The sequence below is a fragment of the Paramisgurnus dabryanus genome, chromosome 3, assembly GCF_030506205.2.
Source record: "Paramisgurnus dabryanus chromosome 3, PD_genome_1.1, whole genome shotgun sequence".
In the NCBI taxonomy this organism is placed as follows: Eukaryota; Metazoa; Chordata; class Actinopteri; order Cypriniformes; family Cobitidae; genus Paramisgurnus; species Paramisgurnus dabryanus.
The window spans coordinates 19,285,656-19,313,128 of NC_133339.1; the positions used below are offsets into that span (position 1 = coordinate 19,285,656).

A 27,473-nucleotide genomic window follows, 5' to 3' on the forward strand; every position below is an offset into this window, starting at 1 on the left:
GGTAAGACAAACAAACAAAAAACAAACAATCAACATTAAATAAATAATGGTTACTACCAAAAACTTTTGAATGCTTTTCCATGACCATTTCAGCTAAATAGTCAGAAAAACACATTAAATTAATAAATATATGTAATTAAGTAAAATATGTATTTATGCAAATTCATTTAATCACTTTATTGTGACTTTATATTTGGTTTCCCAAAAATGTTACTTTGTACATGGTTGCTATTTGTTATTTAATCCTGTAATCTAAAGACTGAAACAGAGAAGTGCATACCAAACACACTTAGTTTATATAGTTGACTAACATGTTGAACAAGTTTTCACTGTCTGAATGAAACCCTTGTTTTGCCCTGACACTAAACAGGACCGGCCCCCTTAAGGTCCTGAACCGATACCTGTTGCAGATGTTTGCTTTTTACTAAACATCTACCTTGTTCAGCAAACTCATATCTTTAACTGCCAATGATGAAACCAGAGTATTTGCTGTAGATGGTTTACATACAAGCCTTAAGGTGCAGAACAGATCGAATCTAACAAACAGTATTATCAGCTGGAGACTGCAGAGAGGAGAACTTACTGTAAGGACAAAGGACTATGGCATGATACACTTTATTCATATAAATAAAGTATCCATATTACAAACTGGATTTTATGCTAATTAGTTCTCATCAACAACTGGAGATTTTAGCACAATACAACTTTTCATTTCTACATTAATGTGAAACTTTTTTGTTTTTATAAAAAATAGAAAAATGACTCTTGTGGATAAACTAAACAGTATGAAGATAAATGAAGAACTAGAAGATTCGGATGATGAGTTTAATGACTCCGAGGAAGATGGGATTGATTCTGCATTGGATTCATCACCGAGTCGTGAGTTTCTGTAGGACTTACTTTCTCATGTAGTCAATGTCAATGTTAAAATTCATTAACTTTTTCAGTGAATGTGAATGGTGAAGGTGCCAGTCACTAATATAAGCATGTGACATACTTTTGGGTGAATTATCCCGGCAAATTACAAGACAATTATTATCTATCTAAGTTCTCAAAATGTTTAAAACCTGTACCAAATTGTTGTGCATTTGTAAGATGATGTAATCATGTCGAAAGGAAATTGAACAACAACTTTGTTTATTTATAGTTGTGGCAAAGGAAGAATTGTATGAAAATCTGCCGAATGCTAAGAAAACCTGTTTTACAACATCAACGTTACATGGTGAGACACTGAAACGCATCCACATGTAAATCATATTTCTTACAAATATAAAATTTTTATAAGTAATATGTCAAGCATTTGTCTATAATTTTGTATGTCGATAACTGTGATGCCTAATGAACTCCAAACTCATGCACTGAACACTACATCCCACTCGGACCACATACTGTAATATTTAAAACTGTATACACTGTAAAAAATAATGCAGCATTAAGTTTAAACAACTTGAGTAAATTCAACCTATTTTTTTAAGTTTTGACTTGTGATAAGTTGCCATAACTTAAAAAATCAAGTTGTAAGTTAAAAAATGTTTAACCTATTTTTTAAAGTAACATATAAATATTCGTTGATTTAATATCATTTTTCTACAGTGTACAAAAACGTTTTCCACTTTGCACATTCACAGTGTTGCCTCTTTATATTTATCCTCAATCCTTTGGACTCATAATGCCGCTTTCATTATTATAGTCACCAGCTATACAGAAGTTATTTATATGTATTTTGTTTCTGTAAAATGCACCTTCTGTGTTTGTACCTCATTTGCATCTTGTATTGCATTGTGTAGACATTTGCATTGAGCTGGTCTGTTTATACTTCGTCATTTGCACCATGCGCTGTATTCATAGACATTTGCATTGAGCATGTCTTTGCTTCTCATACCTTTGCACTGCATAAAAAACTCTATTGCATTTTAAATACAATATGCACAATCCTATATAATGTGTACATATTATCATTTCATATATATATATTTTTTTACTTCTTGTTGGCTCTGTACTTTAATAAAGTTGAATCTAATCTGATCTAATGCACGTAATCTATTTATAGCTGGGACCGATGAATTGCGTGTCCTGCTACTGGGAGCAAGAGGGGCAGGAAAAAGCTCCACTGGAAACACCATCCTCGGTTGCCACACCTTTAACACGGACATGCAGTTGAGCAGAGTTACGCAGGTCTGTGAAAGGGCTTTTGGGATCATCCACGACTGGCCTGTGGCCATAATCGACACTCCAGGTTTAAACAGATTCGGGTGTACTGAGAGAGAAGTGACCAGAGAGATCCTCAAGTCCTTCTCCCTCTATGCTCCAGGACCACATGTTTTTCTGATGGTTATGCCTATAGGAAACTTAACTCAAGATGATCAGAGCATGCATAAGTTGATCGAAAGCATGTTTGGCAAGAGCATCTGGAAGTACACCGTTATTGTGTTCACACATGGAGATAGATTGGGGAACAAAATACCTAATGATGTCATCGCATGCTCCGACGAGGGGCTTCGCGAGTTCATCCGTAAGTGCAGCGGTGGGTTTGTGTTTTTCAATAACAAAGACACAGACAACTACGCGTATGTGAGTGAACTTTTAACGAAAATTGACACTCTGCTGGCCATTAATGGGAAAGGATGCTACACGACGTCTTTTTACCCGTCGGCAGAGAGAAAGATAAGAAAGAAAATGGAGAGGATTTTAGAAAAGAGAAAACAAGAGATTGCAAAAAAGGAGAAAGATCTGGGGATGCTCTGCCAAAGCGAGCTGGAGTTAGAAAGAGAGAAGCAACAAATGTGGCGAACTGAAGAAGACGAAGCAAGAAAACGGGCTGAGAAATCATCCAAACAAAGAAAGAGCATAACCAAACCTCACGCATTTGGCCGAAAGACTTCCACATTTATCAGCTGATTTAACAAATCCATTTACATTCTCCCTCCCATTTTTTTAAACAAATATAATTTCTGAAATTGTCTGCCAAATTGTATGTATTTTTATATACATTCAGGCATATATACTAGAGATCGGGCTAGTTGTCACATAAGGTTGTTACAACAGTTATATCTTTATAGTTAAAAGCAGTGTTTCTTAGCTAAGGGGGCAGTTGCCCACTTTAATGTAAGAGGCCTCAACAAACTTCCAAGGAGGCCTTAAAGGCAGGGTGCGTGACTTTTGAAAAATACTTTGAAAAAGGGAGTCAAGCTGAGTACCAAAACACACTTGTAGCCAATCAGCAGTAAGGGGCGTGTCTACTAACCGACATCGTTGCCTGGGTTGCGTATGTGTGGCGCGGGTCTATAAAAAAGGCCCAGATTCTATTGGGTTGGGGGCGTGTTTGTTTAGGTGATTTAAAATATCAACATTAGCTTTCAGAGATCATGCACCCCACCTTTAAGGTGACTTAAATGATTAAAAATAAGACAAAACCAGCATTTAATAACCAAAACCATCTAAACATCAAGATATTTCTCTATAGTTATGCCAAGCAGTATATTTTATTTTGGTAGAAATTGTGAGTAGGGTAGCTTTCAAATATTGTTGTGAACAATAGAAAGGCCTTGAAGGGAAAAAGATCGAGAATCCCTGGTTTTAGGAGGTACAATATAAGTGAAATGTCCAGGCTGGGGAAGGTTGTATGTTTTTATATTGAGTATTCAGGAGCTTCTGTTGTTATTTTGAACCAGGAAGATGCAGCTCATGCATTTTTTGGGGGCATCAACTAGGGATGCACGATATATCGGCCGGCATATCGTTATCGGCCGATAACTGCTTATTTTTAATATTATCGGTTATCGGTCTTACAGCAAAATTAGGCCGATAAATGAAAGCCGATAAATTATGGATTATTTCGGTTTGTTGAACCACTTCACTTGCTCATTGCTGGCCATGTGGAGTTTTGATTGGTGCTTTCTGTGATATAGCACGAAGATGACACGTGTTGCAGGCTTAAGAAGAGTATGCTAGTCTAGCGCAAAGACAAGATGTCCGCGGTCTGGGAGTTTTTCATTGTGAAATTAATATGAATATTTATCGGCCTATATATATATATATATATATATATATATATATATATATATATATATATATCGGTTATCGTCCCCCAAATACAAAGAGTTATCGGTTATCGGTATCGGCCAAAATTTCCATATCGGTGCATACCTAGCATCAACGCTTTATTTTTCTTATGAAAAAGGCAAAGCAGATGCCATGGGAATAACTGAGCATCAGATAACAACCAAAACTTCTGGTTAGATGAAATCCTTATAGAAGGAAGTGACAGCATCACACAAAGGTCAGCCATCCAATCTAATCTAACGTTGTTCCATGTTTCAAATAATTGAAATAGTTTGCATACTAAAACGTAATGATGTGTATGTACTGATAAACAGTTTGGGAAGTCAATATAAATGCCTGACATATGGCACAGTGGCACATAAAACATTACTTAATGTTAATGTAACTTAACATTTTATTTTAATAAAAGCTAGGTTTTCCTACATGTTTCCAGTGGCGTGTTTACCCACCACGCAAACCACGCAATTGCGTAGGGCCTCGCGGGCTTGGGGGGCCCCCTACTGGCCAGAAGGTGTGCGAAAGTATTTTACGTTTATTCCGACCCAAATCTAAGGCACGGATAAAGCACGCACGCGCGAGCGAGAGATCTGCAAGTATGCACGCAGAATAATATTTGCGCGCATCCTCGCAAGGGCACAGACTACTTCATGAGCGAACTCGACTACGGGACAGCGCACCTCTGCACAGCGCGCACAAAAGCAGCCACACAAGTGCTGAAATGAGCGCTCGTTCGACTCGCTCTGTGCTCTCGTAACCGCACAACATTTACTCGATGGTCAAGTTTACTTTAAAGACTTCGGGCTTCACACTTGTGATTGGTGGTTTGGTTTGATCAGTGACACGCATCTTTTGTTCCACACTCGTACAGGTACTGTATAAACATGATAAAGACACCACGCAGGGGTTTAAATCATGTCTAAAATACATAAATCATTCATATATGTCTAGTCTATATGCTTTGTTGTACCTCACAGTAAGTTTGTTTTTGCAATATGAACATGAGAGTTTTATGTGATTCCCATCCATAAATTCAAGCAATAACCAACTTACAATATTGTTTGCTGGTGTTTGTTAGTTCAGTTTGTTAGATCAGTCTGAATAATAATCTAATGCTTCCTCTTTTTCCTCATTTAGTTTTTTTAGTAAGATGTCAGATACTGAAGTTGCAGTTTTAATTACATTGTTTTAAATACATCCTATAATACATTTGCAAGCAAAAGATATATCTGAGAGGGGCGTGAAACATTTTTTAAACCAAAAATTTTTGTCATACCAAACTAACAATTTAGTGTTATTTTAAGCAGTGTAAAACAAAATAAACCCGGTTTATATATCTCACTTAAGTCTATATACTGAATATTATTGTTGTGCAATTCAATTGAAAAACCTTGGGCAATGCTGGGGCATGGGGGGCCTTGGTTCTTGGACTTTGCATAGGGCCCCCAAAATGGTAAACACGCCACTGCACGTTTCCTATATGTTTAAGTGCTTTATTATATTCTGTACCATTATGACTTTATCACAGCATTTACATTGGGAATAATACATATAAACGCATAACCAACACTAACCTGACTGTTTTTGCTGCTATAGTTCCCAATAAATATAATACAACTCTAAGTAGGGGAGAGCGTGGTAAATGCTTTAATCATTCAAAAACTGTTTGACACAAGCAACACACATATCTCTGCTACAAATGAACACTTAAAGTTTATATAGGTAACCTACCAATCGCATTCTGTATAATTACACTAAAAGTGACAGAAGTACAAATGTTACAGCTTACCCCATAGGTGCGGTGTGTCGTAATAGACAGAGGGTTTGTTGTAACACTTTCTAGAAGCTTTTATATAAATATTCACAAATAATTCAATAATATTGCATCTGTAAAGGTTGACATTGTTTTATATTTTTCAAGAATAGATAGATATCTATCCATCCATGATCCTTTATCTTACCATCCTTGTATTATACATCAATGCATATGGATAGATATTTTTGAAAGAGTCGCACAATAAATACAAAAATCACAATTGTCAATAAATTTAAATAATGACATTGTCTGCATTTCATCATCATTGAATACTTAGTTACACTGTGTTACAAACCCTGTGTAAAAAAAATTTCACGTCTAGTTATCATTTACTAAAATTTGTTTACATATTTCAAAATGGTGCTATGTTTTAAATAACAAGACAGTGATTAAGATAATATAGGGTTGGATTTGGTGACTTATTTACACCCAGCTCAGATATAGAAAAAACATTCGAAGAAATGTATTTTATGCCTCCAGAACACTCTTTGCCCAGCATTTTAACAAAACACATCAAAACATTTCAAAAATTCAGGAGATCGTCTTCTGAGTGAGTGAAAAAGTCCTAAAGCACATTTGCTTGGCCCTGTGTAACTATGTCAAGTAGCTGTGCTAGTTTGGGCCCTGCTCACCCCTATGCAACACTGGTTTGACTACATGCTCAGGTTATAACATCTGTGAGAGTCACAATTCTGCCCTCTGCTGGTTATCAGAATGAACTGAACTGCTACATTTCTGGATTATAAGAGGGTTGAGGGTAACTCTGAAGCATATACTGCAATGTGTTTAAGTTTGACAGACAGGTTTATAAATACATAGAGGTTTAAAGAATGAAGTTGCGCACACTTTAGAAGGGTTAGCCACCAAAAAAGGTGTTTATTTATAACATTTATATACAACATTGACAAAAGCTTAGTATTAAGTATTTGAACATCATTTTAGGATAGCAGAGCTAAAGCAATATTGTTTTTATAATTTGTGCCAGGTGTAGGGTTAAACGTTAAAACATTAATTTTGGAGAACTCAAGGAAAAAAAATATTTGGATTTTTATTTATTAAAGGTGCAGTGTGTAAAGTTTAAAAGGATCTCTTGGGAGAAATGCAAATAATATACAAAACTATATCATTAGGGGTGTATAAATACCTTTTTATAATGAACCATTATGTTTTTATTACCTTAGAATGAGACTTTTTTATCTACATACACCGAGGGTCCCTTATGTGGAAGTTGCCATTTTGTGCCGCCAGTTTCTACAGAAGCCCTTAACGGACAAACTTTTTTACTAAGATTTCTCCATGATGATACGTTTTCCCGGTGGTGGCTACAGTAGCTTCTTTATGCGTTTCAAAAGTGGGGGGTGAGCAGTGGACTGAACCGTTTGTTGCAATTCGCAACCTGACCACTAGATACGCAAAAATGTACACACTGCACCTTTAATTTCCAGGTCATGAAGATTATTTGTACAGTAACTGCAAATTTTGTCAACTGGATTACGAACAATGCATGAATCATACCTGTAAGAAAAATAGTAACAGGTAGCAACTTATGAAGAATTTTTTTGACTGAAGTGGAAACGTTATCTCAGTACAGGTATGTACTTCCTCTAAACCAATCCTTCCTGTAAACCAATCACCATCATCATGCCATTATAAATCCTTACGTTTCTAAAAAAAAAGACAAAATCTGCAGTCATATTTAATATCAGTGGAAAGGTTCACAAGGTGTTAAAATTACAGAAAAATAGTATTGTTTATTAATGCAGGTCTTGCATTTTGTGCACAAATACCTGTGTGTCAGATAACAAAAACATGTCTGGTTGGATAAACTCCTTGTAAAAGGAAGTGACAGTATCACTCACAAAGACCAGCCCTCCCATCTAACATACTAAGGTATCGCAGGCTTCATACAATTGACACAGTTTGAACCTAAACCTTAATTATTTCTAGCTAAATAGAGTATCAGTAAAATGCCTGACAGAAGGTGATAGAGATGATTCACCGCACTTGTGCAAATCTTACTGGTTAAACAAAGACTGCCAGTGAGGGAAGCGTTTTTGTTCTTTGACGGTGGATCTGGATTTCAAAAATATTGTGAGTATATTTTCTTTATAGTTTATTTAGTTGTCGGGGGATCGTTTGGGGGGAATAAGACACAAAGTAGTGTATATGACCTTATCCCACACTCTCAAAAAGTTACAAATGCTTTTGCTGGGCCGGTACCCTTTCAAATACACCTTTGTACCTAAAGTGTGCATATTAGTACACAAAAAGAAGTACATATTGCTGCCTCAAAAATACATATCTTTTAAAGGAGCTTTTAAAAAGGTATACGGTCCCAGCAATTTTTTGGCCAAAATATGTTTTAAATATGCTAAATACAGTTTGTAGAAAGTTGAGCTTAATTAAACATATTTTGAATTTGATATTTAGTTTTAACCTTTATATTTTAACTCAAAATGTATTTTTAGGGGCAACTAATACATTTTTTATTTTACAACCCATATGGTATAAAATGTATAAGTATGTATAGAATATAAAATTATAAGTATATTTTTGCACTTGCAAATATATTTTAACATTTTCAAACCTTTTATATTTACAGGATTGTAACATACAAAGTTGTTCTTCAATGTAACATGATTATGAATGCTTTAAATATATATATGAAATATATTTCAAAATATACAAAAAAACATTTTTCAAAATATATTTCAGTAGGCCTAGACATATTTTTTATCAATTTTTGAATATTTTGAAAAAAATGTAAAATTATATTTGAAAATATATTTTTTGCCATATGTGTTTGTACCTTTTTTGACAGTGCAGGACACTGGGACAAAATGTTGTACTGTTAATTGTTTAAGCATTTTACAAATAATTTTATATTAAATGATTAAATATGTTTCTTTCCAAAAGGAATCAAATTGTTTAAATATTTCTTTAAGTCTATGAATTTCTTTTCTATAAAACAGAGCAATGACTTCAGAGGAGATTCAGTTGGCCTTTGTAAATATTGAGAAAGACACTTTTGAACTGGAATCAACACTGAGCTGTGAGTTATAAATTCAGAGGAAACCTGGGCTTGTTGTCACAGTTTTTACTCTAGTAAATATACCTGTATATGGTGAATAAACATTTATGTTTGTACTTATAGTTATTGAGATATAACCCGTCCCCATGTGTCAACTAGCCCAGGCCTGTCCTATATCAAATCATTTCATTTTTAACATTAAACAATCATTCTGACAACCTGTTCTTTTGATCAAAATGTTCTTGTATTATAACAACTAAGTCATATTTTAAATATTTTAGTTGAAACGGAAGAACTGTATGAAAATGTGAAAAGTGATTTAAAATCTTTGCGAGGTATGTTACAAAGTTTAATTTTCAGAGCAAATATATAAATTGCTAATTACTATACGATACATTCTAAAATAAAGCCTATATATATTGTAAATAGTGTATTATGTTGTGTTTTATCTTTTTTGATAGACTTCGGGACTAATTCAAAATCACCATCTTCGCACGGTAAGCAACATGGTGTAAAATCTATTGACTTGGCAATCATAATAAATTATTTAGCTGCTATGTTGTACTCCATGTGCAGAGCTGTCAGTACACAGGGAATTAGGCCAATCTGACATAACACCAAAAACCAGAAAAACAGAAACAAGATAAAGGAGAGCAAGTCAGAAATGACACCTTTTCACATTCCTGACATAAAGCTTGTTTCAAACAGTAGGCGTACGTGCATACATCCTACTGAAAAAAATATTTTTGACATGCACACAAAAAATGCTGGGTTATTTTCAACCAAGCCTTGGGTCATTTAACCCAGAAAATGTTAATATGGGTTAAAAAAACTCAACAGGTTAAATTACAACGGGTTGGGTTGATTCTTTTAGACACAACGCTGGATTGTAAACGCATTTATAAAATAGTTTAAAATCTTCAAGTATTGTAGTATGTGCATTATCTTTTTCCAGGTGAGACAGAAGAATTGTGCATCCTGTTACTGGGAGCGAGAGGATCGGGTAAAAGCTCTTCTGGAAACACCATCCTCAGGTTTAACGCTTTCAACACAGACATGCAGTTGAGCAGAGTCACACAGATCTGTGAAAGGGCATCCGGAAACATCAACGGCCGACCTGTGGCCATAATCGACACTCCAGGACTGGTTAAAGTCAATCGAATGGAAAAGTCTGTGATCAGTGAGATCTTAAAATCTGTTTCGCTCTATAAACCAGGACCACATGTGTTTCTGCTGGTTCTACCTGTAGGAAACTTAACTATTGAAGACAAGAACATGCATAAGTTGATCGAGAACATGTTTGGGAGGGACGTTTGGGAGTACACTGTTATTTTGTTTACACACGGGGATCGTCTGGAGGGGAAGACTCCAAACGATGTCATCGCCAGCTCAGACAAAGACCTCAGGGACTTCATTCGTAAGTGCAGCGGTGGATTTGTGTTCTTCAATAACAAGGATGTGGAAGACTCTGAGCAGGTGAGCAAACTTCTGGAGAAGATTGAGACCTTGATGGCCGTTAATGGCAGAAGCTGCTACACAACGTCCCTTTTCCCAGCTTCAGAAAGGAAGATAAGAGAGAAACAGAAAAAGATACTGCAGCATAGAGAAAGAGAGATAGCACAGAAGGAGAAAGAGCTGGAGGAGAATTATGAAGATGAGGAGTTAGAGAGGAAGAAACGCGAGCTCTGGAGAGAGGAAGAAGAAAATGCACGGAAACTAGCGGAGAATCCACAAAGACACAAATCTTTGTCAGGAAATCTCACCAAAACCCATTTATCTGTAACAAAATTACAAACAATTCACTGATTTATCACTTTTGATACAGTAGTTACCAGGGCCGTGCACTGCAGAGACCTTTAAAGCGGCAGGTCCTTTAAATATAAAAAGGGCACATTCCTCGCTGACATGCACGCACACGATTGAAACAAATAATAAAGCAAAACAGAATAGAAAAGATCTAATACTTTTCTTTATTTTCCTTGCAAATAGAGTAAGACAAAAAATCTATATATAGTTTTATATCTATATATTTATGCACAGCAAAATCACCATTGTTAAATTTATCAAATTTACCAGCAATGCACATTTAACACTGATGATTTTGCTGTATTTGGCAGATGCTTTTATCCAAAGTAACTTACAGTGCCTTACAATGTATACATTTTGTGTGTGTGTGTGTGTGTCAACAGTATGCAGTTTTGATTATATATTGCATTGTGATTTGTGTTTTTTGTCATTTTTAAAATATAATTATATTCTAATCCTGTTCTGAATTTATTCTTTTTAATTATTTAAATAATAATAAAAACAGCATTTATGAGGATAAATCAGAGAATTACAGTATAAAATCTGTGTGAGTCTGTTTACCAGTGATGTGAAAACTATTTTTATGTCACTCTACGTTTTTTTTTTTTTATAAAAACTGTTATAATAGTTATTTGAAGTATAAATAGTTTTTAGTCAAAAAACAAAGACCAGTGGCCGGTTGCATAAAACTTTAAGACTAGTCTTTAAAGTTAGTCATGAATTTTTTTCTTCAAGACTGATCATAACTGTTTTAAGTATGTTACATAGAAAGGTAAATTGGTCTAATTTAAATCCAAATAATAAGACTGATTAGCCTTAACTAATTGCTAGTTAGTAAGAATCATTCTTAAGACACAGTCTTAATGTCACGGCTATGTTTATGCAACTGGCCACAGGGTAGGGTTGCACAAGTCGTTCGTAAGTTCTTACTTAAACTGCGACGTAAAGTCCAAACTAGAGGCTTAGTAACTACTAGCTAGTTTATAACTAACTCTTTACTTTATTTGGTTGCACCATTTGTTCTTAAGGCAGAACGTAGCTAGTAGGTTGTAAGTTTGACGTCTATTTTTCTTAACCCAATCACAAGCCTTCTAATAAGTAAACAGGAAATAGTCTGAACAGCACATTATTTTAAACTCATTCTTGACTGGCCTAAACTGAAAGTTAAAAAAGGTGGTAAAGCATACGTTATCGAACTCAAAAAATTACACTTTTAATTGAAAATATCTATCCCACACATGGAGGAGAAAATAAACAGAGTCATGAAGAAATTCTTATTTTAATTGATGGATACAAAGAAAACAAAACTGTTCTTGAAAACTCGTTGACATAAAAAAACTCGTTGCATAAAAAAATTGTGAATATGAGGTTAAAAGAAAATAAAAGAAATTCACAGGCAGTGCTTTTCCCAGCATTTGACATAATTCCACCTATAGGTTTACTATTTAGAAACACAGTAGTCTAGTTTAAGTACTATCTGACTAAAATCTGGAAAGCTCCCCCATTTGTTGAATCATCCCTCATTTGTTAGTCACTTTGCCTAAAAGTGTCTGCTAAATGAATATAATGTAAAATCTACTGCTGAAGAAAAATACATCCCAAGACTAAATTATAGTGGTAAAAGTAATATCATTGTAAATAACCACATGCCGTTCAAATTGAGTATCAAGAAGCACATTCCTAATATTTTTACAATTATTTCATTAAAGCAAAACTATAATCAGAGAACATATTTGTAAAAAACTCAGCTTTAGATGTATTTATCCAAACATTCAATAGCTTCCTCTTTTGTAAAGGACCTCCAATTTTCTGGAATTGTACCTTCACCATCAAAAGTTTTGTCATAGCGCTTTTTCAAATCATCCTGAAATCGACACATAAACCACTTCCAGTAAGGCAGCTCTGAGAGATCAGGTGTGATGGACCAGTTAGCAAACTCAGGACCTGCGGTTCTATACTCCTTACATAAAACTGTATCATCTGAATCATCACGTGGGTAAAAAAACATGTCACTTGCCACTAAAGATGTGCAGAAATTCACACAAAAAATGTTTGTATTCTTATATTTCCCCCCTGTCATCCCAGTGTTTCGATGAAAGGGAGCAATATGATCTCCATTATGGTCTTCCATTGTGTTAACACAGACAACTTTACAGAGAGGACATTGAACCCAACAGCACTTACAGAAATGTTCAATCAAAATCTCATCTGGTTGTTTCCTGAACATGGTCATGTTGATATCAGATGCATTTATTAAACTTCTGTTTAAGTCTTTTGTGATGTGGCAAAGTTCTTTCTTTAAAACCTCTTCTAGAAGTTCAAAGTCAGTGATGTCCTGACAGCTGTCACCTATCAGATGTTTGTTTTTGTATTCAAGCTCATCTTTCAAACAGCATGAGAAAACATCCAGCCACATATTTGCATCTCCTCTTTTACCCTTGACCTTACCTGTTGCTGTTTCAGCAGCTGTAATAACACGTTGCTCCTTGTGTTTAATGTTTGTTTTTAAAATGGCAAGAGCTGAGGAATTCTCTCCTGTTATGTATGCTCTAACTTGAGCTTTGATAAAATCTTCAATGTAGTCTCTGGGATGATGAATGTACTTAATAAACTTGTCAAAGTCCTCCTCCTCTGCTAAGGTTTTCAGAATGTGTTTCTCCAGGTTGGATCTGTTGCCTTGGAAAGCTGGAATATTTGTCCCCATCTCTCCTGCAAGATCATTTGCAGTTTTGTTGTAAACGCTCTGGATAAAGGCTTCTTTCAGTTCACGAGAAATCAAGGATCCAAAAACTGCAGCGGATGTAACACCTCTGCAGAAACCTTGAAAGACGCTGTAGAATTCAGGTTTCTTTTTCTCTAAATAAATCAATGGATTATTAGACTCCATGTAGAGATGATGAAGTTCTTTAAACATCATGCCTGCCTTTTCACACACATAAATTGTCAAATCCACAATGAACTCTTTCTTGAATTCATATTTCGTGCAATTACACATATGTTCTTGTACATTCCTTTTTATTAATTGTTCAATTTCTTGAATGTAGCTTGGTTTGTAACCCATCTTTGCAACTGATTTCGACCTGACCTGGTTCTCAGTTTTACGAATGATACTTTGCACCAATGTCTTTATAGACACTTGGTCATTTGGTGTTAATGCTTTGGAGCCATTAAAACATTTGGTATTTTCAATGAAATTTACAGAAGTGGTGAAATCAGTAATTTCAATATTGTTACTGTATTTGGTTAATCTTTCATTTACAAGTGATGCTCCATAAATTTCATTTAGGATTGTAATTATATCATCTTCTATGTTGACATCTTTAAAAGGTGGAACACCCCCTGCTAGTTCAGAGACCCACTTTACCCACACTGAATCAAACTCTCTAGTCAGGGCTTTCTGATCAAACTCTTTTGAGCCTAGAAGCAAGATCTTTTGCTTTCTCAAAGAGTTTCCTTTCACACAAAGTTTTCTCCCTGTCCAGTTTTGCAAGAGCTTCTCTTTGTTGGATTATGTTATCTAGCCTTCTTTTTGCTTCTTTCACAAGCTCAGAATTTAATTCTTTAATTTTCTCTTGAAATTGAAATCTCCATTGACTCAGTATGTCATTGTCTTTGTGTTCTTCGAAGTAAAGTTTCATAGAGTTGTTGACTTTTTTAGTGGTATCTGCTATCTCCTGCACCAGGTCTCTACTTTCAACTTTATGCAGTTGCCTGTTGTTGATTCTGTTATGCAGTTTATCTTCAATCTCCAGCATGGCACTCCTGAGACTCCAGGTCCACTTTGCATACTCCTCTTCTAATTTTCTGTACACTGCAATCTCCAGAGTATTCTTAAAGCTGAAAACAAAGTTTTCATTCATAAGTGCATTCCAAAGGTCACCAATCCGATCTCTGAATTGTGCCAGTGTTACACCATTAGATTCAGAAGCATGAGAGAGTATAGCTTTCTTAAGCTCCTGCACATTTTCACTGTAGCGTGGATTGGGTGGAGCCATAGGTGGGCTGCCCTCCCAGAGTTGGGCAAAATACCGCACATCAGACTTTATATCAAATTTAATGACATCACTGAAACATTCAGCATCACAGACTTCCTCCTTAGCAGCCAACTGAGTCATCTTATCCAGTTTCTCTTGTAAACGTCTTTTTCCTACCATGTTCTTCTCACCAGCTGTGATATCTCCAACATTCTGATGCACAAACATGCAGCTGGGATTCAGTCGTACCTTCTTCATCCTCAAAAAGGCTTGAACAACAATCTGAAGGACGTCCTGCATCTCTGCTGGATTTTCACCAAAGATGTTGATCAAAGTTATGTTTCCAACACCGACCACAAATGTTGCCAATTGATTGTCCTGCTGTCTTGTTGATCTGCCAGCTAATTCCAGTGCATGAAGCCCCTCAGTATCAACAATAAGAAGGTATTCAAAATTTAAATCTTCTTTCAGTTCTTCTGACACCTTGACCAGTTGCATGAAGGCTCCTCTGGTGCACCTGCCAGCGCTGACTGCAAACTGCAATCCAAACATGGCATTCAGCAAAGTGGATTTGCCAGTACTCTGAATCCCCAAAACAGACAAGACAAAGACTCTCTGGTCTCCTAGTATTTTGATAAGCTCATCTAGAACAGCTTTAACCCAAATCAGAGGAACATGAGCTGCATCACCATCCATCAGCTCCAATGGGTATCCAGAAACCATAAGCTCTGCAGCAACTTGTGGGAAAGAACTTACATTGAATTGCTTCCTTATATTAGTATTATTTTCCACTGATTCATTCCATGATTCATATATCTGGCCAATCTCTCTCAGCAAGTGTTCCAAGCCAAATGTTGCTGCATTAAGTTTTTCTGACAGTTTTTCTAGTTGTATTTGTTCGTCTGTAAATTGGTTAGATTTGTCATGTTTCTTTTTCAGATCCAAAACGTTTGACCATTTTTCATCATACTTTCGGTAAAGTGCACAAAGGTCTTCCGAAGTATACTCATCTAGAAGTATCCCAAGCCATTTTAAGAAATTCAGCATCTTGTCAGAGTTTTTGGAACTTTTCTCAGTGAACAATTTCATTAAATTACTGACACCAGATGCTCTCTGCTGCTCTCGAATTTTATTCATCTCCGTTTGTTTTTGAATAATATGCATTTCAATGTTGTTTCCTTGAGGTCGATGCAGTTCTTTGTTTTTTAGACACCATTCGTGCCACAATTTTCCCTGACAAGGCAAAAATTGTTCTTTGATTTTGGACACATTGTTTCCTTCTAATAGTTCTATCATCTGCTCCGCTGCGTCTTTTCCACTCTTGCAGTCGTCCTCATTCTCATCCACTATAATTCCTGTGTAATTGACCAAATCTCCAAGTTTTAGTAGAGGCAGTTGTTCAGAAAGGCACTCATTGATAGTTCTTCTAAGTTCCTCAGATACATCAGACTTATTTCTATCTTTCAAGCCGATTATATATATTTTTCCCCTTTGTTTCTTAGTAGCAATTACATCCTCTTCAGTAAGGAGACAAATGAGAGGCTTTGCATTCTTGTACAGCTCCTCCACAATTGTCATACTTCTGTGATTTCTATCCAGATGAGGCAAAATCACAACATTTATGGAGGACTCTTCAGTGAGGATTTTTAGCTGTGTCTCATGAGCTTGTGCATCACCATGAAGATTACAGAACGCAACACAATCTCTAAATTTATCCGTCTTTTCTCCAGACGGGCAATACCAGGCGATCTCAACAACTCCGTCCATCAGCAGACGAGATTTGCTGCTTCCACGGCAGTGCCTGTGAAAGAAAGTCTCATGCCGTTCATTGATCAAACTGTTCATGATTTGAGATTTGGATGTAAAAACTGCTGAAAACCTGAAAAATGCAACCATAGGTGTCTCTGCCTGGTAGATTGCCTGACTTTTGCTTTCATTCTTCTCATATAACTTCCAACTCTTCTTGATTTGTCGGAAGGTCCATAATGGAAACTCAATCTTTTGGTAGAAAGGATTGGGCACAAGCAGAGGAACAGCATACTGACACTGTGAGAGTTTGGTTACTATGAGCTGGCGAAGAAAATGATCTGCATGGAGAAACACTGCCATCTGAATGTCCATTGGGTGAACAGGGTGTATTTTATTCCCTTTATCATCAGGTGCATACCTCTTGAAAATGTCTTCACAATCATCTGATGCAATGACCAGTTGTGTGTGAATTTGTCTTGCTCTGTAATCCATCATTAGTAGTCGCTCTATGAAAGATTGAACCAAGTTCTTCTCCTCACAAGGTTCATATGTCTGCAACGATGGTGATGTAACCTGGAGAAAATCTTGTAATTTAAGTTTGTGCTTGAGATCGAGTCTACTAAAAAGCTGGCTGGTGCTTTCCTGTTTGATAGTGTCCTTGTCTTCAAAATGGTTGGATTCATGTCCATCAACTCCATATTTGTTGTACTCATCCTGCAAAATCAGTAAAGAGCATTTATTGTTCTTTTTGTCTCATTTCAGAAATAAATTTGATATTTACACTGTAAAAAAATGCAGCATGAAGTTTAACCAACTTGGTTTTGCAAGTCAATTCAACCTTCTTTTAAGTTTTGGCTTAAAAAAGTTGACATAACTTAAAAAATTAAGTCAAATAATTTAAATATATATATATATATATATATATATATATATATATATATATATATATATATATATATATACGTGATTGGGCGAGTGACGTGACTAGAATTAGTTAAAGGGGTTGTATAATTCTTTGGTACATAACTTCCGATTCTGAAAGTTTCATCAATTGTGCACAATGACCAGTGCAACTGCATAGAGTTAAGTCTATTTAGTGTTTTTTTAGTAATGCAGTTATTTTGGGAAAATGTGAGTAATTGTAATATATTTGGGGGGGGGGCACTTCAAATTTGGTCGTGTGTGTGTGTGTGTGTGTGTATTGTATTACCTCATAATATTCTTGCATGTAAATGTTGTTGCCTTCAAACCAAAACAAATGGTACAAATAAAATGTTTGCAAAAAATATGTTGCATTAACAATAAAACAATTAATTAAATTAAACTGTGCAAATGGAGTTAACATTAGAAATAATCACTATAAAATGTTTTTAGATAATCAATTATTAATAATAAATGTTATTTTTAAATTTATTGAATGAAAAAGTTTAAAAAATCATGGGCACATACCTTCTGGTGATGCTATTTTTTGTTTTTTTATGTTGGCTGGAATAAAATTAAAGAAATAACAAGGTAATTATCGACAAATTACCTGAATCATAGCCAATGAGTGCGAGGTAATCTTTGATGGAATGTAATTGTTAATGTAAAATATAATGGGACTAGGTGTTCTGGCTTAGCATTTCTATCATCTCACAGAAGAGTATTAAAGTTAAAATCTTTACTGATTATAGGGGAGAGTTTTCATTTTGAGCTAACATAATCTTCCAACCAGTTTTCCAAAACAATATACAATTTTTAAAACTCTTGCTAAACTTATAGGTGTGCTCGACTTCATGCGACGCTGCATAGACCAACAGGTGGATGACATCAAAGTACCGTGAGAGTGATTCGAGAGCAAACTGCTCCATATGATTCTCGAATCGCCCTTGTGGTACTTTAATGTAATCTCCCTGATGGTCTGTGCCACATCAAGTTAGCTTTCTGCCTCAGTAAACAGTCTTGGGACAGTGCTAATGTGGAAGAAATTAAGTTTATTACAGCGAGAAGTTTGTTAAGGAGTCATTTTAGTGAGAGCCGTGACACGCACAATGTGTGTTTTGAGCGAATCAAACTACTAACTAAATTTGTGCTTAAAGAAGTTACACTCTAAAAAATGCTGGGTTACTGTTATAGGTCAAAAAGGGTCAAGCCCAGAAAAAGATTATATTTGACCCAACACCAACAATAGGTTAAAACAACCCTGAATAGGTTAAATTACAACCCCACAGGGCTTGTCCCTTTTTGACCCAACTCTGGGTTGAAAATAACCCAGCAATTTTTCAGAGTGTACTTAGAAAGATCACCCTGTATTCTGGGGTTAAAAACATATGAAGGGCAAGACATGTACTTACTCTCTTGAACTGATTCATTACTCTTTCTTTTCCTTCCTCCAGGTTGCGGTTCTTGAGATTTTTTAAAATTTGAGGTAAATAAATTCCAAAGAAACCTTAAAAAATTTTCTGCAATATATAATATATTTAATTACTTTACGTTGAGGCCGAACATACTGTAGAGTATAAACATTTTAACTGGGTTTAATGAATTTACTAGTTCAACAATAAATAAAATGATTGTGAGTCTGTTGTACTCACCCATAGTGCAAAGTTTTAATTGTTCCCTTTTTACTTCCAAAAGAGTGTTTCTATATTTCAGATAAATAGACACCCCAGGAAAAATATAACTGTCTCTTTATAACCAACCTTACAGTATAACAACTTTGTAACAACATGATCAGAATGTTGGTGGTGTGGTGAAGATTGTCACAAAGCTGTCAAAATATTGTCTTTACACCAGCCTTCAACCAGCCTTTACCATTTCTTTAACCTAGAAATAAAAAAATTAAATAAGAATATTTGATAAGTGATTTGGACACCTGAAAGTTTAAAGTGTACAATCAATTTTTACATCGGTTGTACCATGTAAGGACCTTTAAGGATCACTTGGGGTTTCCTTGTTTGATGTAATGTCATGTTTATTGTTTTTTCTTGTTAACTTCTTAATAAAAGGCCCATGTTTGAGATTGTACCACCATGACATTTGAAAACATCCAAATTTCATCAATTATCCCAATAGCTATTTGTGAAATGTGATTTATAGGAAAGGTTTTGAATGTAAAACAACAACAAAATATTATAATTTTTAATAATTTTTTTTTTTTTTATTAAACTGTTAATTTGTACAAACAGTTGCCCCGCCTGCAATTTTACAAGTGTGAGATACCAAAACATAAATAAATATTTATTATTAAAAAAACACCGAAAACTTAACTTTAGCTAAAAAAATGTATTATGTGTTGATTTTCTGTTCAAAAACACAAGATGTGTTAAAACAATACAAAATATGTTGTTCCAAAAATAACACAGACATGTGACTACTTAACTAAACAAACTAGACAAAATGTGTTGTTTTAACACAACCGTTTTAAATAAAGAATAAAGTGGCACATTTGATAAATGTATTAAGTATTTTTCTTTAAAGTAATTGAAAAAATTAAATAATGAACTTGGACAAAAAATATGCAAATCATGTTATTGACCCAACTGACAAACAAATGTACTCAAATTGCACACAAAATGCCTGCTTTTCATGTCATTTCTGCACACCTGCTGCAGGAAGACAAAGCACTGTTTTGCTGCGACCCTGATCACTTTTAATAAAAAAAGAAATTGTTTTTCCTTCTTTAAATTTAACTTCTTATAATGTATAATGTAAAAAAAATTACATTATGTGTCATTTCATTTTGAATTTGAGTTCAAATAGATAAGAGGGACAACACAAGATGTGTTAAAACAACACAAAGTTTGTTGTTCCAAAAATACACAGAGATGTGTTTAGTTAAGGACAACACATTAGATGTGTTTAACACAACCATTTTAAATAAAGAATAAAGTGGCACATTTGATAAATGTATCAAATGTTGTTATCTCGATATCCTGACATGATAATCCAAATGTCATAATGTAATTTTCTGTCCATAATATTTATTGTATTTTGAAGTGGACTAATGCATGAGTTGGGGTCTTCGCCGTTACCACACGTGCAGCTAATGTGTAGCCGATAGACTTAATAAATAAATAAAGTTGGATGGTTCATGTCCGTGAATTTAGGGACCATATCTAAAGTAATAGGCTACTGTACATGTTTCTATCTTCAATAGTATTTAACAGGGCCCGGTTCCCCAAAACGTTCTTATCGCTAAGTAGTTCTTAACCTATTCCTTAACCTTTCTCTTAACTCTATGGCACGATTCCCAAAAGGTTCGTACGCTAAGTATATCTTCTGTAAGTCACAGAAGTCTTTCGTAAGGTTGGTCTGGACCATTCGTAAGCTCTCTCTTAGCGTTGTTTGAGCGCAAAACGCTATCGCCGCAGTCTTTAGAAATCAGCGCAGCGCAGTACAAGTCAAACTATGGTATGCTGACAATGATTTTATGTTATGGACATTTTTAAGACTTATAATAAAATATGTTTGCAATGGATACAGGACTATTTATGCAGTTGACTTTATTTGGTATCAGAACTAATGAATCAAAGACGGCGACGGTGTTTGTTCCTCATTGAAGTCTGTTCCTTCTATGTTTATAGCGTTTTCATCACCTTACATTTATAATTTATTTAGAAAGATTAAAGATTTCAATTGGTTATACTAAAAAGCAATAATATCATGTATTCTATTATACAATTTATTTAATATTTCATATTTGACAGTTTTATGTCTTTTAACATATAGCCTGTCTTTTTCTTTTCTTTTTTTCTCTACTGTTTGTTTTAAAACTGTTATGTTTCCAAACATAATAATTATATATTATACATATAATATGATTCATACTGTAAAAATAATTGACTTACAATCAAGAACAGTCAAGATACATTACATAAATGCACACATATACATCTCAGTAGCCATTAAAACTTTCAATGTATATAAAGAATAAACGTATAATGTGATAAAAATGCTATAAAAATACTACACTAAAGGGAAACATAGGGGGAACAGACTTCCACACAACACCGGCCGCGTAACTGTTTAGTCCATGCCAATTTTTTTATTCGTCAACCCTTAAACCTTTTGACATTTTGCCTGACGTGGCTAAATAAAAAAATCGCCTTCCAAGACAACTCATTATGGAGCTGCTAGATCTTCTCAGACCATATTCTCTATCTAACTAGGTTGCTTTTTATTGAAAACATTAATGGTAAGCAATACCGCATTAAACAGAAATACTGCAGCTGCTTGCCAATCAATTCTGATTGTTAAGTACCTTAACATTCGTATAAAAGTGTATTACATATTTTTTTAAAGTCAAAACCCTTGTCAAGAAGCGGCACAAGTGGCACAACGGGATAAGGAGGGTGGATAAAGAGCGAGGGATACCTGGTTCGTCTACCCGTATTACTGACAATTTGATCATTTAATTAATAGTCTATATTTTACGGATAACTTAAACTATGTTAAAATAAATGTTACTGGAATAATTTGAGTTATGTTCCATTTGTATATAACGTGTTGTCTTTCTTAACGTCGTAATGTACCTTCGCGTGAAGTGGAAAATCGATTCCTGAGTAATCGATCGCAAATAATTCAGCACCTTCACTCAAGGGCGTAGGTTTGATTCTGGCATTGGTGGGGACATAAATAAAATGGTCGCATTGCAAAAACTGTTTATCACCGTTTACTTGACATAAACAACAGACAACTCAGTATGCACTTTACTCAGTGACATCTGACTCGCCACCCCCGGTGCCATCCCAAATTTATTGTACTATAATAAACAATTTGTTATGTCCTAGAGCCTAATAAACAGTAACCGTTAAAGTCTTTGTCAAAAAAAAAAAAATAATCACATTGTAACATATATGTAGGTATGTATATCATGCTGTTTCCTGAACAACGTTTATAAACATTTCTGTAGTTCACATTAAATCTTCTTTTCATTAACAGACAGTTAATCAGTGTGAAAAAAATAGTTTAAGTTTAAAATGCAACCTTACATTATGTCTACATCTGTGCAAGTAATAACCACAGTGCAGTAATGTAAAGCATTCAGCAATTATGACATGAATTCATGTTTTTACCATGTTGGGGTTATTTTCTTTCATGGATTAGGGAGCCCCTAAATAACCTTGCCACCCCATTTATAAAAGGTTGACACAAGTTTGCAACTCCTCGCAGGTTAACATGAGATTGTCGTGTATTGGTGAAAACACTGTCCCTGAATCATTATGTGACACAACTTTTTTTGTGCATGAAACAGTTACAGTGGGTATATTACTTTCTGCCTCACTTACCTGTAGCACGAATAATCACACGCATCTTGTTGAGTGAACTTTGGCGCGTTGCACAAAGTGAAACCATCCTATCACACGTAGCGAGTAAGTCCATCATAAAGTGATGTGAAATAGAGAGGCGGGACTCAAGAAATGCTAATCCAATCATTTTAGCAATGTGAGTTAGAGAGGCGGGACTAAAGAAATGCAAAGCCAATCATATTAGCGATGTGAGTTACGGAGGCGGGCATTGCAGAGAACGAAAGCTGTTAACCGTTTGTGTACCACATAGAGCGTTATTTTTACTGAACGGGATTGCAAACGATTTCTAATCTCATTTAAATGATTCCTGAAAAAATATATAATAAGTAAAAAATAGAAAACACAAGAATAAGACGGACATCAGTGGTTATATATAAATACAGATTAATTGTTTGGTCGAAATTATTGCTAGGGACAATTCAGTCTTCCCTGAATATTGGTAGGGACATGTCCCTAGCGTCCCACCCTAAATCTACGCCCATGCCTTCACTTGGGACAGCGCCATTGTACGTCGTACTTAGAGGCAGCGTGTTAAGAAGCTTCCTAAGAGACACTTCGGGCAACACACTTAGGAACATCAACAACTTTGGTAAGATATATCTTTTTGAGTCTTCTTAGCACGCTAAGAGTGAACGTTATCGGGGAACCGGGCCCAGTTTATTTAAAGGAACAGTATGTAAGAAATTTATATCAATTTATCATTAAATGGCGTTGATATGTCACTAGACATTAAGAAATCATTTTCATTTCAAATACTTATATCACTGACAACAGCAGTCCAGCCAGGATATTGTCATTTAAAAAGTGGAGTTGCAGCCCTCAACTGATGTTTATGTTGTCGTTTGGTATATTGGCCACCAGTTGTGTGATTGCAGTACCAGTTTTAGCCACACGTTTTGTGATTGCAATACCAGTTTTGGCCACAATCCTACATACTGTTCCTTTAAATAAATATCAAAAATCTAAAAAGTGTGCATTATAGCTGACAACCACATAAACACATTGGTTTTGTTACTGTTTTTGGACCTTCAGTCATTCCATTTAAATGCTGTTAAAAGTAGAAACATGTATACTAATGAGTAACTTAAAGACGGTCCCTAAATTCACCACTGTAAAATTGTAAACATTGACAAATCTATTTCAGCTTGAGCGAAGCAGTTAAATCTTATTTGTTCATCCATGCTAATACAGCAAAATATGCTTTTGCTGTTTACAAATAAAACAACACGTTCTGTAAGCTTTAATCACATCTCAAGAATACAACTTTTGTTATGTTGAGATCACAAGAAAACAACTTTTGTTATCTTGAGATAACGAGAAATTAGGTTGTGATCACGAGAAAACAAGCAAGCAAAAATAATAATAGTGCATGGCCTCTCTCCGCTTCCGTATTAAACCTAAAAAACCTTGACATGGTTCATCATTGGAAAGCCGAATCATATTTTAAAATGTTTTAATAATAATGGTAATTTAATCATTTGTGACAAGAGTACCGGTATGCAGCAAACTGATACATTGATACATAGGGCCCTATTTTAACGATCTGAAACGCAAGTGCGAAGTGCAACACGCAAGTGACTTTGTGGGCGGATCTTGGGCGCTGTTGCTATTTTCCCGGCGTGAGAAATAACTCTTGCGCCGGGCGCAAATCAATAAGGGGTTGGTCTGAAGTAGGTTCATTATTCATAGGTGTGGTTTGGGTGTAACGTCAAATAAACCAATCAGAACGCTATCAAACATTACCTTTAAACGCAAGGGCGCAAGTTCCATGGCGGGTTGCTATTATTATGACGGATTAACCAGGCGCACGCCAGGAGCAGTTCACAGCCGAGGAGACCAACGTTCTTGTAAGAGCAGTCAAAGACAGAGAAGTTGTTTTGTATGGGGATAGGAGAAACCCGCCCAAATCAGCGTAGGTTAAACAGACGTGACATTAAGGTTTCTTATGAAAACATTTTAATTATTATTTACATAAAAAAAACGTAATACACACAACAAACTTATGAAAATATTTAAATCGTTATTTGCATGAGAATTTTTTATCGCAGCCACACAATAAATAAAAACTATCACCACAATGCCCACCACTATGATTCCCCTTATCTCGTGTATTAATATTTTTAAGTGTAACAATTTAAGATTCGCAAAAATAACTGTTGCATCTGTGTAGATTAGATAAACAAATTGTGTGCGCGTTGTGCACGCTATACATTATGGTCAAGCATGCGCCCTTAAAATAGCATAATGAACAACGTGCAACGCGCCACTGACTTTAGACTATTTTTTTCTGGTCAGTGGCGCAATTGTTTTTTGAAACTGCAAAATAGCATCAGGGATGGTTTGCGCCGGAACACGCCTCTTTTTTTGCGCTGAACCGCCCAGGGAGCGCAAGTTCATTCCCTAGTTTGCCGGCGTGCGTCTGTGAAGGGAAAAACCCGCTGTGCGCCGGTGCAAAATACGAATGATACATGCGTCACTGACAAAGTCAATTGCGCTGGGTGCAAGATAGGGCCCATAGTGTTTTTTTATTAATTTGTTATTGCATTATTTTAATTATTAAAATACATTTAAACTGCTATAACATTTATTCTGTTTAATATTTTTTCCAGTGAAAAAACTTAAATTGTCTTCTTTAAACAAGACCAAGATTAGGCTTCTAGACCAAAAAATGCCAGAGTTATATTCATTTGAACGTGCAGATCAACTTTTCACCCCCCCAGGGGTGGGTGACAGTAAAGAGATTAAAAGTGAGGAGACCAACAAAGCAATTCATCCCTAAGAGGCAATAATATAAAATTCAAACAATCTGCCAAATGCGGATTGTCTTTCACCTTTAAAAAAAGTAAAATTACTGTTTGTGAAAAAACACATCTTTGTGTAAAAATATAAGCAAGTAATTTATTTGTAGTTTTAGTTATTAATTTCCACTATAATTTAGACAAATGATGAGTGAAAGCAAAAATCTTTGTTAAGAGGTTAATGTTGAAAACCTAACTCTAAGAAAAGATGTTATTTTTACACATTGTTTTGTGTTTTGCTATTTAACACATTATGTGTTGATTTTGTGCTCAAATAAATTAAAGAGACAACACAAGGTGTGTTAAAACAATACAAAATGTGTTGTTCCAAAAATAACACAGAGATGTGACTACTTCAGTAAATTATGAACTTGGACACAAAAATATGCAAATCATGTTACTGGCCCAACTGACAAACAAATGTACTCAAATTGTACTCAAAATGCCTGCTCTTCATGTAATTTCTGCACACCTGCTGCAGGAAGACCACCCTAATCACTTTAAATAAAAAAAGAAATTGATTTCCTTTTTTAAATGTTACTTTAGAAGAAATACATTTTCACTACATACATGTAGGCCTTTTCAGATGCTTTTAACCCGTTCCCCCTAAGGAACATCTTAGTTTACTTCAATATTTTGGATGTAAATGTTTATCGAATCATGACAAGCTATATATCGTTGGAAAGGTTAAAGCCTCTAGAATACACATATCTTCAGTGTTTTATCAAATAAATTATGTAGGAATAGTATCCGATTCATTTATGATAAGAGTGTGCCTCATAACATTTATAATCCTGCTAAATGCCTGCCAAATCCTGCATATGAATTCTAATAATCTAATCATGACAAGCTATATATCAGCGGAAAGTTCTTTGAATGTCATTTTCATTTGTCATCAGCATTTTGGGAAAAGATTGACATAGTGCAAGTCATTTTCTTAAAGGTCACGGCCCTCAAGTGGGCCCATGTTGTTTTTACATATTTATAACACTAATACCCTATATCCTAAACCTAAAATTCTTGACAAACTATGTATCTTTGGAAAGCTCTAAGATTGTAGTTTTTATATTTCATCACAATTTTCTGACAATTATGACATATGAATAATGAATAATGTGAGAGTCAGTTTCTAAAATGTCATGAGATACAGGGGGGGCACTTTGTAATTACATATTTGTAACACTTATTACTTATTCTAAACATAAAAATCCTACCAAATTACATCAGTGGAAAGCTCTACCCATAGGAGTGCATAATAATTTCATATTTTCATTACACTATATCCTATTATAGATCTACAAAAATGTTGACAAACTATATATCATTGGAAAGCTCTAAGATTCTAGGTTTCGTGTTGTAAAACATTTTAGCAGTAGTGTAAGTAATTTAATAATCTGTGACAAAAGTATGCAGCAAACTGTTGACACCTAGTGGCTTTTGTTGTTAAAATCCCTAAAAAGTGTTACAAACCACATTTTTTAAAATTTGGATAACAACTACTTGGGATTTATGGCTTCATGTTTACATAATTTTTTTGTGAAACATTTAAATTTTTTACATTTATTTATAAAATATATTTGTTATTGCATTATTTGTAATTATTAAAATATGTTTAAACTGCTATAAAAAAAATTTTTCTGTTTAATATTTTTACCTTCCGATACTTCAGTGCAAAACTGTAAATTGTCTTTTTATAAAACAAGGCCAAGATTAGGCTTCTAAACCAAAAAAATGCCAGAGTTATTTGAATTTGAATGTGCAGATCAACTTTTCAACTCCCCCCCCACCTCATACGGGGTGGGTGACAGTAAAGAGGCTAAAAGTGAGGAGACCAACAAAGCAATTCATCCCAATAAAGAGGCAATAATGTTAGATTCAATCTGCTAAATGCTGATTGTCTTTCACCTTGAATAAATAAAAATGTACTGCTTGTCCGAGAAAAAAACACAT

The 27,473-nt window shown here is 35.0% G+C and overlaps 2 protein-coding genes and 1 pseudogene across 2 annotated transcripts; 2 read left to right on the forward strand and 1 right to left on the reverse strand.

Annotated features, from left to right (window-relative positions):
- The first annotated feature begins 758 nt into the window (after nucleotides 1–758).
- LOC135733707 (GTPase IMAP family member 9) lies at nucleotides 759–2,915 on the forward strand. Its single transcript, XM_065252499.2, has 3 exons — nucleotides 759–879; nucleotides 1,148–1,222; nucleotides 2,051–2,915. Exons 1-3 carry the CDS (start codon nucleotides 759–761, stop codon nucleotides 2,896–2,898), a joined length of 1,044 nt encoding a protein of 347 aa, XP_065108571.1. The 3' UTR covers nucleotides 2,899–2,915.
- Nucleotides 2,916–8,851: 5,936 nt separating this feature from the next.
- Nucleotides 8,852–10,712, forward strand: LOC135733706 (GTPase IMAP family member 9). The gene is made up of 3 exons (XM_065252498.1): nucleotides 8,852–8,927; nucleotides 9,368–9,403; nucleotides 9,862–10,712. The coding sequence occupies exons 1-3, from the start codon at nucleotides 8,852–8,854 to the stop codon at nucleotides 10,710–10,712; spliced, it is 963 nt and encodes a 320-aa protein (XP_065108570.1).
- Nucleotides 10,713–12,188: 1,476 nt separating this feature from the next.
- LOC135733704 (interferon-induced very large GTPase 1-like) lies at nucleotides 12,189–18,786 on the reverse strand (annotated as a pseudogene).
- Between the last annotated feature and the right edge of the window lie 8,687 nt (nucleotides 18,787–27,473).

Coding starts and splice junctions, on each gene's coding strand:
- LOC135733707 (XM_065252499.2), top strand. CDS start 759: ATGACTCTTGTGGATAAACTAAACAGTATGAAGATAAATGAAGAACTA. Junction 880..1,147: donor ATTGGATTCATCACCGAGTC/GTGAGTTTCTGT, acceptor GTTTATTTATAG/TTGTGGCAAAGGAAGAATTG. Junction 1,223..2,050: donor TACAACATCAACGTTACATG/GTGAGACACTGA, acceptor ATCTATTTATAG/CTGGGACCGATGAATTGCGT.
- LOC135733706 (XM_065252498.1), top strand. CDS start 8,852: ATGACTTCAGAGGAGATTCAGTTGGCCTTTGTAAATATTGAGAAAGAC. Junction 8,928..9,367: donor ACTGGAATCAACACTGAGCT/GTGAGTTATAAA, acceptor CTTTTTTGATAG/ACTTCGGGACTAATTCAAAA. Junction 9,404..9,861: donor AAAATCACCATCTTCGCACG/GTAAGCAACATG, acceptor ATCTTTTTCCAG/GTGAGACAGAAGAATTGTGC.